The following is a 16,622-nucleotide window of genomic DNA, read 5'->3' as shown; positions in this document are numbered from 1 at the left end:
ACTTGTTATTCACTTGTTGTTCACTTGTTATTCACTTGTTGTTCACTTGTTATTCACTTGTTATTCACTTGTTGTTCACTTGTTGTTCACTTGTTGTTCACTTGTTATTCACTTTTTATTCACTTTTTATTCACTTGTTGAATGAGTCTCCAAATCGGTAGAGCACTTGCCTTCTCTGTTAAACTTTCTCACACACCACTATTCCATGCTTCCAAAACTGGTCCATTTTAGCATCACTAGATAAAACAAAATGGTCAGGCGAAGGAGGCTGAAATACCTAAATCTTTCAGGTATTTCAGCCTCCTACGAATCAGGCGAAATACCTGAATCCTTCAAAAAATCTGTTATTACATTATTCTACGAGAGGTTCCTAAGGAACATCCTTTGACATATAGGAATGGCATGTATAGTAGATTTATAACTGGTGCCAACAATATCTATTTGTAACCTTCCTTGTGCTTATTTAATTTTTATTTCAAAACAAATTCATAAAAAGGTAAAGCCTGGTTCCTAGGCTACGCCGCAAGCATCGGTTTTAGAATCACAAGGTTATCATTGGTAAAATAGGAAGCTACACGCTGATTACAATCGGTAGTTTCTGGTGGTCGATGCAAGATTTCAGCGCTGTTAAACTTTTGCAAGGAGCTGCATGCAAAACCTTCCCGGAATGTGCTGTACAGGTGAAGGTCAGCACTTTCGAAACGGCATAACAAGTCGTCATTTTTATGCAATCTTCAGCGACACACCTTTATGCGAACATAAGCGGCCAAGCCTAGCACCGCAAGTGTTTTGCTGCATGAGATTATCACCGGGGTTTCGCAGCCGATATGGGAACCACGCTTTAGTAATACTGTGAATTTAAATTTGAATATCATCAAAAGCGTGTGCTGCTTAAAAGTAGGTTGTGCTCTGCTGCTACAGTAAAGCGACAACGATAAATAAAGGAACTACTACGTAAACTTTAGTCATCCGATTTCAACCCGACGATCAACCGTAGTTTAGGATCTTATTAGCCTGACTGTATAAAAATCCTGATGTGATTATTTCTACCAAGGAATAACAGCTCCTACAATGAATATCTTTGGAGCATGATAATGTAGTGCATCTTTTGTACACTTACATCAAAGACCTTGAACTTGTCCTTCCATATACATGCATTTTTTGACAGATCAGCAGTCTACCCACAGTTTCTCATGTGACATACCGGAGAGCATTCTCATGAATGTAGCCGGACATCTACTCATGTTTCAGAGAGACTGGAGTGGGCCCCAGCCTAAGCAGGCTTCTAATCGCTACCGAGCTGTAAGTTGTCTTCTGGCATGTTTATTTTGGAAAGTTTATGGTGTGATAAGAACTAGCATTAAGCAATGACCAGTATCAGTAGATGGGTAGGTTGGCTGTGACAATATATTAAAGTGCTTTACCAGAGGTTCTGGCTATTAAGCGGATTACAGTCAAGCCTCGGTGTTTGGAGTTAATCCATTAACATACTAGCATTGTATGTTGAAACTGATGCATGCTGAAACAGATATATGTATAGAAATATATTGTAATTTGGTTATTTTGTTCCAGAACGCAAAAAATAATGATAAATACTTCATGTGCTAACATATAGTATTAATACGGCTAAGTTCAATAAAACTATGTAAAAAAACTTAACATTGAAACTAACTTATAGAAAAACTAAACCGATAGAGTACTGAACAGTAAAAGAGTTATTTACCTTTGAGATGTTTCATCGTAAATGTAGGTTCGGCAATGCAGTGCAATGCAGTGCAATGCTTAGTAGTAGAGTTTTCCATACAAATGTATAGCGTATTGTAGTTTTATCCTTGCTTCATTGTTTTTACTCACAACTGAAATGTTTTGAGATATTTTTGGACATATGTTGGATGCTACATTGCATGTCAAAACATGTACATGACATCGATATATATAAAGATGTCATGGGCATGTAATATATATATATTTCTCAAAGATTGTCTGTATGTGTATTCGTTGTTGTGATTGTCCAGCTATAGCTATTAATATCTTGGAATTTGAAATTCCACATTATGATGGATTAGAACTTAAAGAGATCGCACCACAAGATTTCAATCCACACACTCTTAACACTGAGCTAGATAAGGCGTAATAATCAAACATGTTAACATTTACCGTATAGCGTATGCAGAAGCTAAATGACGTATTATTTCAGCATTGCACCCAAGCAGTACGATGCCCCTGTTATGACATATTCTTTGCCTAACTTTAGGAAACACGATGCTTTTTCGTTGATTTTTCGTTAGTGCGAATTCTTTCTGCCGAACGATATCAACGATATCTTCTCTCGAAATTAAAATTTGGTGATTTGTGTACTGATTATATACGTTATTAAAAGATATACTTTGCTCGCCATGGCGAGTTCAGCGTTACCCGTTATCTTATCTAGCAGAGGTTCTTAATCAGTGTGAAATTTGAGGATTTGAGGTGGGAAATTCTCAAGCCTTAGATTGATAATATTGATTACACGCATTTCAAGGATATAGCTGTTGTACTGTATTTTCATCGCATACATAGTGCAGATACATGCTTTTATTGTGTAAACATCTGTATTAATACCAAAACAAAGCCTAGTGATGTATCAAGCAGCTTATTGGATAATTAGCCTGCATTGCATCAACTTTGCATCATTACCACACTACTGAGTTGGATAATTAGCCTGCATTGCATCAACTTTGCATCATTACCACACTACTGAGTTGGATAATTAGCCTGCATTGCATCAACTTTGCATCATTACCACACTACTGAGTTGGATAATTAGCCTGCATTGCATCAACTTTGCATCATTACCATACTACTGAGTTGGATAATTAGCCTGCATTGCATCAACTTTGCATCATTACCATACTACTGAGTTGGATAATTAGCCTGCATTGCATCAACTTTGCATCATTACCACACTACTGAGTTGGATAATTAGCCTGCATTGCATCAACTTTGCATCATTACCATACTACTGAGTTGGATAATTAGCCTGCATTGCATCAACTTTGCATCATTACCACACTACTGAGTTGGATAATTAGCCTGCATTGCATCAACTTTGCATCATTACCACACTACTGAGTTGGATAATTAGCCTGCATTGCATCAACTTTGCATCATTACCACACTACTGAGTTGGATAATTAGCCTGCATTGCATCAACTTTGCATCATTACCATACTACTGAGTTGGATAATTAGCCTGCATTGCATCAACTTTGCATCATTACCACACTACTGAGTTGGATAATTAGTCTGCATTGCATCAGCTTTGCATCATTACCACACTACTGAGTTAGATAATTAGTCTACATTGCATCAGCTTTGCATCATTACCACACTACTGAGGCATCACACAAGGATACACCAAATCAGTGGTCTGCTAGCTTTTCAAGGAGCTGTATCTCTACTAACACTAGTCTTGACCATATTTGCTTGCATTCAATGCATACACGGCCGTGCACTTTGGTAACATGATCTAGACAGGTGTAGCTGTAATTTTATAGAAAAAGCGCATTTAAAAATTATCTGCATATTTACAGTCGATCAGGTCAAAGTCCTTAAAGCGAAAATATGATGAAGGTTATTTGGATTTTGTTTTTCACACTTTACTAAACAAGGTCTCCAGCTCTCACAATGTGTTCTATGTATGAAGACACTTGGGAATAGCTCTATGAAACCAAATCAGCTTGAGCAGCATTTAAACAGCCAGCATTCGGAATATGCCAAGAAAGAAAGAGCTTTCTTTAAATCTAAGGAAAGACAACTTAAACGGGCAAGACTGGACACTACTGGTGCCATTCATCAGCACACACATACTGCATTGGAAACACCATATGCTGTTTCATACCGCATAGCAGAAGGAAAGAAACCACATACAGTTAGTGAAACACTCATTAAGCCCTGCATGTTAGAATGTGCTAAGCTGGTGCTTGGTGAAACTGCCTCTGGGAAATTAGCTGGTATAGCGCTTTCAAATGACACCGTTAAATCAAGAATTGATGAGCTCTCACTGAATATACAGTCCCAATTATTAGAAATGGTCAAAGCTTCTCCCATGTTCGCCATTCAACTCGATAAAACTACTGACATTACCAATCTTTTTCAATTATTGTTATGTGTTCGGTATGTCTGCTAAAATACAGATGAAGAGGACTTCCTTTTCTGCAAACCATTAAACACAACAACAACAGCTGATATCATGCAGGTGATATCTGAATTCTTTGAACACGGAGAGCTGGATTGGGCCAAGCTTGTTGGAGTTTGTAGAGATGGCGCTCTCGCAATGTTGGGTTGCCGCTCTGAATTTGTTGAATTGGTAAAAAAATTCATTGATGGAAAGAACACACTGCTTCAGTCACAGAGAGTCTCTCGCTGCTGGAACTCCTTCCCAGTCCATGAACGATCATCTCTCAACAGCAATTAAAGCCGTCAACTACATAAATAGGTCTGCATTGAATACACAACTCTTTAACAAGCTATGTGAAGATGTGAATGCATCTACTTCTCTGTGTTATTACACACAGAAGTTAGATGGCTTTGCAAGAGCAACATGCTGGCAAGATTCTTTGAGCTGGGATCAGAAATTCTGGATTTTTTGAACACTAAAAAAAACAACCTGTCCTCTTCAATGACTGCAGATGAATTTGAACCAACTTTTGATTACTTGGTAGACATCTTTGCCTTGCTCAATGAGTTAAATCGAAAATTGCAAGGAAAATATAAGAATGTGCTGACATGGCTGACAACATCAATGCACTTAAAGACAAACTTAAGCTGTGGCATAGCCGTGTGGGTAGGGGAAACTTAATTCCTTTTCCATGCCTAAATGAAATGCTGGAAAATGAAGAAGAAAGTGCTTCTGATTGGCTATCTGAAAGTACCTCTAGCTATTTGGTTGTTTTGGGAGATGAATTCAGTGAATACTTTACCAAATTAGGTGCCAACAAAGAAATTCTTCGGGATTTAGCTAGTGACCCATACAAGTGGTGTGTTGAGGAAGTTCCTGAGGAGCTCCAAGAAGAATTTCTGGAGTTGTACAATGATTTTACTATGAAAGACGAATTTGGACTTACATCAGTGGAGGAATTCTGGGTTGCAGCCAGACCTATGTATCCAAACACCAGCTATGAACCATTAAGAATGCTTGTACAGTTCTCATCCACATATTTATGTGAAGCTGGCTTCTCAACTTTGGTCAGCATGAAAACAAAAGCATGGAATAAGCTTGATGTAGCCGCTGACTGGACTGACTGACTTCTCAAGCGAACAATTATATTATTTTTGTGAAAAGAGCTTCAACATTCTTTCTCCGTGCGGTCAGACAAAGACAGTATGATACCTCATTTTATATTTGTATCAGTATCGAGAGGTACTAGTATTGTCATATTCAAAGTTTTGATTTATAGCCTCTGGTAGAACAGTAACCTTATTCTATTCACACACACTTGTATGCAAAAATGTTTACAATTAATTCAACATATTCAGGATTTTTATTTTGTTTTCTCAGTTCGTATTAATTGTTTTATTACCGAACCATCTTTTATTGTAATCGTAGCAAAAAAGATTTAATTTAGCTATTACTTTCTAATTGTTTCACATTTACATTTAAACCCTTTTTATAAATGTTTTGTTTTTTTCAAATTTATTTGACCTGAACAAAACATTTTCCTAATGATATGAAGTTTAAAAGTTACAGTTGTTTGTCGAAGTTATAAAACCTTTACAGTTGTTTTATTTTCTCTTGATTTATTTCAACTACACAAAACACTTCTCGTGATATGAAGTTTGAATGGAAAATGTTGTTATATATAAAACTAGCTGCATTACCCGTGTTTGGGAACAGATTTACGTAAAGCAATAGTTTTATTGAAAGTTGTCTTTCATACTGTAAAACAACTCCAAATATGCATTCTACTAAAATCCCTGTGCTGTTCAGAGTGCATACACATATGCAGTCGTCTGTGTCAATAACGTTGGAGAGACCAATGAAAATATGCAATGTGTTTTACAGATAGTCTACAATGCATCAGTCCCGAACCACTCAAATCGGAGTTGTCCTAATTTTGTACACAGAACTGATAATGAAATCGACATTGCTAGTCAAACTGAAGTTCTTCAAACTGACAGTATTGAAAAGCTTTACATATTTTAAGAACTTCTAGAGAATATTTGCTTTTGCACTGCTAAGCTATCGCCAGCATTTATTGAGTTGAGACTTCTACATGCTTAAAACACTAATCATGACTCACCGGCTCTTCGTCTTTAGCCTGTGTTCTGACATGGTATATGCAAACTTTGCAGTAGTAATGTGGTTGTGTTGATAAAATTTATTATCAATACAAACTAATATGTAAACTACATATATGGCCTTTCGCCTTTTCAACGTAAGGCATTACATCTGGAGCATTTTTGGACATTCGTCTCATAGAAAAATTCGACCTTATACTGTGTTGCAGGACTGTAGTCAAGTGCAAAGTTTTCTGCCCATACACGGCGCCTGGTAGCAGCTGCTGTAGTTAGTGCAACTTGCTGTTGTCGCCGTTTCATCTGCTCTGAAAATTCAGCTCGCCGAGTAGTTGTTGTAGCTAGTGCATCATGTTCTTATCACCGCTGCATCTGCTCAGAGGTATCTGCACAACTGGCCGCTTGAGCCATTTGAGTCGCTGCTGGGTCGGCTCAGCACTCTCTGCACTTCTAGCAGCTGCAGTGTCTATTCTGGCCTGCTCTCGATGTACCTGTGTTTGTTCAGCGGTTTCTGCTCTTCTTGAGCTGCTATTCTGTTTCGTTGTAGGCATAGCTGTGTTTGCGCTGCAGTTTCTGCACTTTTAGTAGATGCAGTAGCTATTCTGTTTCATTGTAGACGTAGCTGTGTATTCTCTGCAGTTTCTGCTCGTCTAGCTGCTGCTTTGCGAATTCGGTCTCTTTCTCTACGGGAGTCAATCTCTTTTTACGTTTGGGCAGTAGGCTTTTTGGGAGGCATTGTACTGCTTCAAGCATTTCTAAAAGTGAATGAGATGGTTTGCTTTTTTGTAATATACGCTGCTTGCTTTCTTTTTGCTGTCACCTATCGCAACGCTCGGAGTGCCCGTGCAAGTTCTGTAGAAGCTGTAGTTCTGTAGTACTCGTAGCTGGGACAAAAGTAAGAGTAACTCAGCTGGGGAAGGAAATGAACTTGCTTACCATCATGAACAGTTGCAAATCTAACGTTTTCAAGTAGGTGAGGTGTGGCAATTCATAGACAATAGAACATTGAATAAGAAGTACTAACCTTTTCGATGTAGAAATTTAGTAGGTAAAACGCAGAAGCAGTACTCGTGCAAGTTCTGTAGTAGCTTTAGTTCTCTAGTACTCGTAGCGGGAAAAAAGTAAAAGTAACTCAGCTGCGAAAGGAAATGAACATGTTTACTATCACAAACAGTGGCAAATCCAACTTTTCTACCCTTTCACTGAAGTAGACTCATTCATGCGTTTTCTATGGTCGACCGCCCGTAGACACATTTTTGCGACATTCCTAGCAATTGCTAGTAACTGAATTTTATTATTCGTTGATAACGTAACCAACGATCTTTGAGACTTTTATGGTAGTGACAGTGTTATCCAAAGATTTTTCTATAAAATTAGCTTAAAATTTATTTTCAAATCTTTGTTTGAGAATTTCCAACTTAAAAGACAACCATTTTTTGTGTAAGTTTTGAAAACGCCATCGAGTTAAAATACAATTACTCAAGTTGATGATTATAGACGATGCAGATTTTTGTGATTACACAGATAATTAAAATGCACAGAGTATAGATACAATGAGGTTTTTTGCATAGCAGTGCTTGTTAACATGTTGGCAAAATGAAATATGTAACAAAAAAGCGATATAGTAGAGTATCAAGTTGAAAAAATATCATGAAGCCATATCGGCAAAATGGCTGGCAGTGGGCCGCTAGCTAAATTTGTACATGGACGCAAGTGAAACGGTTATGTATTGGAAGTGTGGCAATTCATAGACAATACAACATTGAATAAGAAGTACATACCTTTTTGATGTAGAAATTTAGTAGGTGAGAACTGCGTTTTTTCCAGTGATCGCAAGAAACAAACGTTTATGTGATGTTCTCGGTACACTTTGGCGGTAAATATTAATTCCATGTAAATTACTACTCATTAATTTATTTCATTTAATGAGTAGTACATTTGTATAGATGTATAGGCACTTTTGTATATGCCTCAGAACTCAGGACGGTGCTTTTTAACACGGCAGCAACTTAGCTGTTTAAAACGGAACAGTGCCATTGAGCACTGTAAAGTGGCGCGCTAACCAGAGATCACGTGATTTTTGTGTAAAAACGATGAATAGATTATGTAAAGAGGCACACTAACCGGAAATTCCCGTTAATGCATCAAAGCGGTGAGAGAAAAAACCACAGAATAGCCGCACTCTTATATAAGCCGCGTAGCTCAAACCATGAGAAAAAAGTAGCGGCTAATAGTCTGAAAAGTGTGGTACTCTACGAGGTGGACACACACATACACCCGCAAACAACGATTGCCGTTATTGTAGACTAGCTGCATTACCCGCCTACATGAACAAATTCACGTGCAGCATAAGTTTTATTGAGAGTTGTCTTTCATACTGTAAAACAACTCCAAATATGCAATCTACTGAACTTGTCCTGATCAGAGTATGCATGCACATATACATGTCAAGGTTGGGGAGGACAATGGAAATCTGCAATGTGTTTTACAGCTAGATGAGTGTAAAACCTAGTAAATATTCTAGATTCATGTGTCTAGATTCATGCGTCTGTCCATACCCGTCTATATTTGCAGTTGACGATCGCGTACTTCTGCCGCTGAGCCCCCGCCTCGGCTGACCAATCTTTACCCGCCTCGTAGTTGACAATCGCCCTCTTGCATTCGCCTCGCAATCAATCGCTTCGCACTCGCAATCAATTGCCTTGCAATCAATCGCCTCGCACTCGCCTTGCAATCACTTCCCACTTGCCTCGCAGACAATCGCCTCGCAATCAATTGCCTCGCACTCAATCGCCTTGCACTCGCCTTGCAATCAATCACCTCGCACTCGCCTTGCGATCAATCACCTTGCACTCGCAACCGATCGTCTCCCACTCGAAATCAATTGCCTAGCACTCAATTGCTTTGCAATCAATCGCCTCGCACTCGCCAACTCATTCATCCGGAAAGCTGCGCCTGAAGACTCTTGCTGTACTCGGGGCAAAAAAGGTCTCTCGCGCATCCCCGAGTGACGCCATGGCCCTAAGTCTAGCTGTGTTACTCGGCGTTGCCCCGGTAGTAAAAAAGTCTTTGCACAGAAAATTTTTTTATATTCAACATATAACAACATTTGCCATTCTAACTTTCAAACTACATATCATTAAAAGAAGTGTTTTGTATAGATGAAATAAATTAAGAGGGAAAATAAAACAACTGTAAAGGTTTTCATACTTTTTCAAACAACTACAACTTTCAAACTTCATATATCATGAGGTAAAGGTTATGTGTAGGACAACTGATTTGAAAATATATAAAACAACTGTAAAGGTTTTCAATCCAATGTAAATTTAAAAATTTCATAATTTTCAGCGCCCTATATCTTTTAATAACGTATAGTTGAACCTCAGTTCTCGAACATAATTAGCTCCAGAAGTTCGCGATCCGAAACAATTTTTCCAATTAAAATAAAATAATGTAAGTTTTAATCCGCTTCAAGGCGAGAAAACAACTTCGGTAAAGTATTTTTTCAACGTTTTACACCATAAGCTGTACTTGTACCCGGGTAATAAAAAAGTCTTTGCACAGAAAATCTATTTGTATTTAACATATATCACAACATTTTTCATTCTAACATTCAAACTACATAGGTAACATGAGAAAACATGATAGGTAAGCTATCATGAAAAAAGTGTTTTGTGTAGTTGAAACAATTTGAGAGAAAATAAAAACAACTGCAAAAGTTATTTAACTTTGTCAAACAACTGTAACTTTCAAACTCATATCATGAAAAAAGTATTTCTGCCAGTTTAATAAGTTAAAAAAAATAAAACAATTGTAAAAGGAATTAGATGTGAAATTCAAATAATTAGCGAGTAATGGCTAAATTAAGTCGGTTTTGCAACAATGCAACAATTACAATAAAAGATGATACGGTAATGATACAATTAATACAAACTGAGAAAACAAAATAAAATTCATGAATATGTTGAATTAATAGTAGCAATTTTTGCATATAGATGTGTTGGTATAAAAAGGTTACTGTCCCACCAGAAACTATCCATCAATTCTTTGAATACGACGATACTAAAAAATATGACAGAATATCATAGCATTTGTGGTTGAAATTTTATTAGAACATTGTCTGCCAAAAATGGTTGAATAAAAGAATAATATTAATAATAAAGATTGGAGACTAATCAAGGAATAATAACAGTGATAAGGAGAATGTATAATGTTTAAACTTCAAACACGATACTCAATTTATGTTTAAAATAATGCAAGTTGAAATAATAACGATGAAACAAACTTTCAAAAAACTTATATTATAAATGACAAAAGTCATAAGAAGTTTATAAATGTGATACGAGAATTTAAATTTGTATATTCATATATATATATATATATATATATATATATATATATATATATATATATATATATATATATATATATATATATATATATATATATATATATATATATATATATATATATATATATATATATATATATATATATATATATATATATATATATATATGTATTTCTCAAAGTATGTAAATGTATGTAAATATAAGAGAGTGGAGAATAACTGATACTTGCAATTTTAAACGATAAATCTTACAGTAATCTTACAAATGTTTGTTGTAAAATGTGAAGTTAATTACGAAAAACTAATTGGTTAGGTTTAAAAGGAAAGATGTGTAAGCTAATACATTTAGCGGTACAACCCAGCGTTGCCCGAGTTATAAAAAAAAATGGAACAGAAAATTGATTTGTATTTAACATATATAACAACATTTGCCATTCTACCTAAAACAACTGTGAAGGTTTTCAAACTTTCTTTGTAAAACAACTTTTAAACTTCATATCATGAGAAAAATGTTTCGTGCAGGTCAAGTAAATTTTAAAAGTAAAACGACATTAAATTGGTTTACATGTAACAGTGAAATAATTAGCAAGTAATAGCTAAATTGAGTCTGTTTTGCTATGATTACAATATGAGATGATTCGGTAATGATACAATTAATACGAACTGAGAAAACAAAATAAAATTTGTGAATATGTTGAATTAATAATAACAATTCTTGCATAGAAGTTTGTGTATAAAAAAGTTACTGTTCCACCAACAGCTATCTATCAAAACTCAGAATACAACGAAACTGGGACGACGATATGTTATATAAAAATAAAATATTGTAGTGTCTTTGTCTGGTCGAAGGTGAGAGAATCTAGATGCTATTCCTACTCGAGATAATACAGGTGTCCGTGTGAAAACTAGTGACCTTAACAGCGATTTAGCAATTGAACCTTAAGAAAAGCCAGAAATAGAGGTTCACAAAAACGGCATCGTGTTTCATAAGAGTTAAAAAAAATTAATCGCCAAAATTTAATATCGAGAGAGTTATTGTTGATATCGTTTTGCCGAAAACAAATTAGCCCTAATACGTGGAGGACAAAAAAGCATCGCGTGTCATGAAGCTAAAAGAAAGCCATAGTGTAGCGGATTCCACTGAAATTTTGCAACAGCTGAAACTGTTGTGCTGTGTACAATCATACCTGTTTACTTTACATGCATGCAATCACGCTTCCACCTAATACCTATCATACGCATCCCACTATCAACTTATTTTCATTACGAAATGTTATTGGCAGCAAGGTGCAAAGTACAAATATCGCTATAATCACATCATCATAAACAATTCTAAGCGCAGCGCAGTTGACCACAGAATATGATTCAGGCAGTGTTTTGTCAGCATTTGCAAAATAGAAAAGAATCGTTTGACGATGATTCCGCAGGAAGTTATCTGAACCTTCTGCTTGGAGATTGGCTGGGGTTGGTGGCCCAGGTTCAATAACCAATGAGACAAAACCCTTGTTTTTTTGTTTTGTTTTTGTTTACTGAATTCTCCCTGAAGCTCTGGTAGATGGTAAGCTCTCCCGGTCAGTAGGCATCAATATCTTCAGCTGATCACCAGCATTTTATTTCACTCTTACATATATTGAGTGGTTACATTTAATTAAATTAGTCTACTCACCAACAACTATTTACTTAGTGCAAGCCAAGGAGAACAAAAGGTTCTTTTATTTTGTTTATCAATGGATTATTTTTCATCTGGTCACTGCTTTTGGGAAAATTGTTGAGATCTGATTTTTGCTGCTATAATCTTTGCTTACTTCAATTATCATTTATGTCTCAATTTATATTCTAGCATCATGATTTGTGTTTTATTCATGTTAACCATTTTCTTATAGACTTCACGTTGCTGACTCTAATAGGAAAATACAATATAGAAACAGCGTCAATCAACAAACAAATCGAGCTGCTTCTTATTGTTATATATTGGATAGCATCAGTAAAGTTCCACGCTCTCCAATTAAGCTTGCAGGGTGTCTAGCAGACCCAAACTGCTATACATAGAGTTGTAATTATTTTGTCATTTCTGTGCGAAAACGGCAAGCGATGAATAGGTTATGTATAGAGGCGCACTAACCGGAGATTCCCGTTAATGTGCCCTAGATACCTAGTAGCAGCTAAAGGCTGGTTCACACTAGTGCTGGGCACGAGTAGTAATACTCGTTGAACTCGCGGGTTTATCTTCTCTCGAGTATCGGGTAATAGAGATTTCGGGTATTCCGGTCCTTCGGGTTTGGGTTTTGACTTTCGAGTTCGGGTTTTGGTACACGGATCTGTCGGGTAGTGTGAACAAAAACTTGGTCTATTGTGCCCTGCGCTCTTAGTCTGGGGCCACAGGACATTTCTGTGGCATTTTTTGCTAAGAAGCAAGACAATGGGGTTTAACGAGTCATCAATTTAATAGATAGAATAAAACATCTCATACCTTATTTACCATACCTACTAGAAATATTGTAGTCAAGCAGTGATTACTTGTCATTTAAAGGAGAGTAGAAATACCTAAATCAAATTTTATTTGCGCAATTAGCCAAATCGGCTTCGTAAACAAATCTATGCCTTTTTAATACGGCGGGCGCGTGTTCGCTTTCACCGATAACACATAGGTCCTTAGTCTGTTTCCGCTATTGCCTTGTTAGAAACTGCCATCAGCGTTGGTAGTAGCAGTGAAAATTTAATAACTCTGTTTAAATTGATTACCACAGCTAGCTATTATGGATTACATAATTCATTATAACCAAGTTTTACTAAGCCAACAACCTTTACTAACGGAAAAAGCCGATAATGTAAAGTTTTTTTATGAGATTTGGAGCACCATCTACAGAAAATCAGAGAGGTCCATAGCAAACCAATTGAAGTCATCGTATCAACTCGGTGTTTGTCTTATGCCAATACCACACTGAATGCTTGACGAAAATTGTTAGTGAATGGATTAACAAAGAGCTTCTCAAGTTGCAAAGAATCTCAAACCCCCGAAAAAACTAAGGTGAGATCATAGCAAACTCATTTACTTAATACTTCGATTAATAATATAATAATTCATCAATCAAAGATTAAATGTATTGCTTCATTGAAAACCTTGCGTTTCCTTCTCCTAATTATGCATTTTCTAAAACAAAGCTGCTTCTTGCTTGAGTATTGTTTGTTGGTGTTTACTGTAGTCAGCTGGATCAATGAGTGATAGGTGTTGATTATAACAAATCATTGTCAAACTTCTCAGTCCATATTTTACATATTGGTTAAAAACTATACAATAAATTACCCTCTGCCATATGTATTGTTGCTGTGTCTTTAGACACTCCATGTTTCATACAATCAATGGCTTAATGCAACTTGTTTAATTTGTTTAGGCTAAGACAGCAGCACTACATAACATTACATACATGTATTAGCTAGACTTATGTTATTCGGCTTCATAAATAGAATACCTATTGTATTTTTTTGTAATAAACCAGTAATATTAGATTATTTGTTATATAGCATGCATCTGCTGATCGTTATTAAGACTAAGCTCGCCTATTTATAAAATTGGAGACTGTAATGCTTTTAGAAACAACAAACCAATTTCAACACAGAGTGTAGTACCTTCATGCAATTGTATGATTATTATTTGACTGATGGTTTGGTTAGTTTTACATTATTATATTGTGTCATGCAGAACTTATACTGTATTATTGTGTTATTACATTTTATTCTGGTGTATCGTATTATAATAACTGTATTGTATTAAACTGCGTTGCATTGAATTGTGTTATAGGATTTATGTGTTGCATTATGTTGTGCGGTATTATTTATTGATACATATTTCATTGTATTTTAATTTATTGCGTTATATATCAATTATTACCTTACAAAAGTATGTGACATATGAGTTAACTAAATATTGTTGCGGCAAGAGCCAAAGGGTTTCTATCTATTTTTTTCATGTAGGGCTATGCATATTGCCTACATATCCAAATCAGTCCTGTACCTCTTCCTATTTTTAAGAAAGTTTTAAATTTATAGCTTCATGCTTTGATAGATCGGTTTTTCTGATCGGTTATGATGTATACTTATTGCACCATAAACAGAAGCTTTTATATGTCTATATGACAATTTTGAATTTTGAACTCATTGTCTGTAATGGATGTGATTCTTTACTTTGTAGTCAGCCGCCAGGGACTCAATATGACAGATATTTCTCGCCGTCAGCTTAGCCACTTGTCTGCCAGGAACCCTCTTCATACTTTTTACCATAGGACATGCACTGTTACTGATTGACAGGCTATATTGACGCAGACCAGCTAATGAATGTTTTTAATTAAATTATTACATTGCTGGGCAACATGTGACAAGCATAAAATATTTATTATGTTTCTTTTAGTACTTTCCGTTGGTACATGTTATTTCCTTTTTATTTTACTGGCATTTACATGCAAAATTTTTTGCTTAGTTTTAGATTTATTGTACTGGTAGCGTGTTAAAACAATATGTCTGCAGTATGTTCGATGACAAGTAACTTTCTGGGTGATTAAGTAATATTATAGAACTTTGTATGTGTAACTTGGTACATTGTATGATTATTATATGATATAGCATGTTTACCTAGGTGCACAGTCTGTTTATCATGATACATTGAAAATTTTCAATTGATTCTAGAAAGCATATTGCAAAGTATTTAATAAAGCTATTACATAATTATAATCTTGAAGCTCATCATCACTCTCATCTGATTACCATCCTCAATCTCCTCAATCATTTAATGGCTGCAGTCTACACAGCTACATTGACTTGTACAAACTCTTTTTGCATGGGCAACTGGTTCATTAGACAAACTGCCAGGGAATAGCTCTGTGCTCACTAGCAAAGCATTGCACAGAATTCCCATCATCGTCTTTACTCTAGCCAGGGTTTGTGGGATCTGGTGGCATGATTAATGGCTGAACTGCCCACTGCCATAATGCTGCTTGGTAATTGATCCTCATTAAATGCTGACGGAGAGAAGCCTCTTGGTGGAAGGGTTTTCTCATAAGATGCCCTTGGTGAAAACAACCTGTATCTGGCATCGGCTAGACTTGTAGAATGATGCTGGCTAGTGCTGGGCACGAGTACTTCTTGGTCAACGGGTTTAGACCCGCCCCCTTCTGTTCGGGTTTTTCGAGTATCGGGTAGCTAGTAGTGCTAGGCTCGGGTATTCCTTTGCCTACGGGTTTTTCGGGTATCGGGTTTGTTGATATGGATTGTATGTTTAAATTTTCTAAACAGATATATCTTCAAATTTACAAAGCAATTATACTTCTTTTCTGTTTATTTATCATTTTTCAGTTTTCATTGACTGACATTCGTACTCGCAGCATTAACAGGTGGATTGTTAAACAGTCAAGATAGTCTGGGGCTACAGGCCATTTTCATGTCAACAGGTGGCAGAAGATAGGGTCTATGGTAGCTTAATACTTAAGCATGTTCTATGTACCTCTCTGACTTTTTGTAGATGGTGCTCCAAATCTCATAAAAAACTTTACATTATCGGCTTTTCCGTTAGTAAGGCTGGTTGGCTTAGTGAAACTTGGTTATAATGAATTATGTAATCCATAATAGCTAGCTGTGGTAATCAATTTAAACAGAGTTATTAAATTTTCACTGCTACTATCAACGCTGATAGCTTTTTCTCACAAGGCGATAGCGGAAACAGACTAAGGACCTATGTGTTATCGGTGATAGCGAACACGCGCCGTATTAAAAATGGCATAGATTTGTTTACGAAGCCGATTTGGCTAATTGCGCAAATAAAATTTGATGTAAGTATTTCTTATCACCTTTTAATGACAAGTAATCACTGCCTGACTACAATATTTCTAGTAGGCATAGTAAATAAGGTATGATATATTTTATTCTATCTATTAAATTAAAGACTTGTTAAACCCCATTGTCATGCCTCCTTAGCAAAAATGACACAGAAATGCCCTGTGGTCCCA

General features: G+C 36.1%; 1 protein-coding gene and 1 long non-coding RNA gene across 5 annotated transcripts in view; both read left to right on the top strand.

Moving 5' to 3' along the window:
• Positions 1–16,622, top strand: part of LOC137401554 (guanine nucleotide exchange factor subunit RIC1-like) — a 133,083-nt gene that overhangs the window by 42,936 nt on the left and 73,525 nt on the right. For 3 of the 4 annotated variants that reach the window (XM_068087990.1, XM_068087982.1, XM_068087974.1), the window contains exon 16: positions 1,169–1,302. In XM_068087990.1, the coding sequence (XP_067944091.1) occupies positions 1,169–1,302 (134 nt within the window). Of the gene's footprint in view, positions 1–691; positions 717–1,168; positions 1,303–16,622 lie in introns of all 4 variants that reach the window. The other variant, XM_068087998.1, reaches the window with a different exon arrangement.
• LOC137401587 (uncharacterized) lies at positions 11,593–15,345 on the top strand. Its single transcript, XR_010979358.1, has 3 exons — positions 11,593–12,332; positions 13,473–13,654; positions 14,816–15,345. It is a non-coding gene; the product is annotated as an uncharacterized lncRNA (long non-coding RNA).

This window comes from Watersipora subatra, chromosome 1 (genome assembly GCF_963576615.1).
Source record: "Watersipora subatra chromosome 1, tzWatSuba1.1, whole genome shotgun sequence".
NCBI classification, from domain to species: Eukaryota; Metazoa; Bryozoa; class Gymnolaemata; order Cheilostomatida; family Watersiporidae; genus Watersipora; species Watersipora subatra.
Note: the sequence above shows the minus strand (reverse complement) of the source record. Positions and strands in the feature narration are given on the sequence as shown.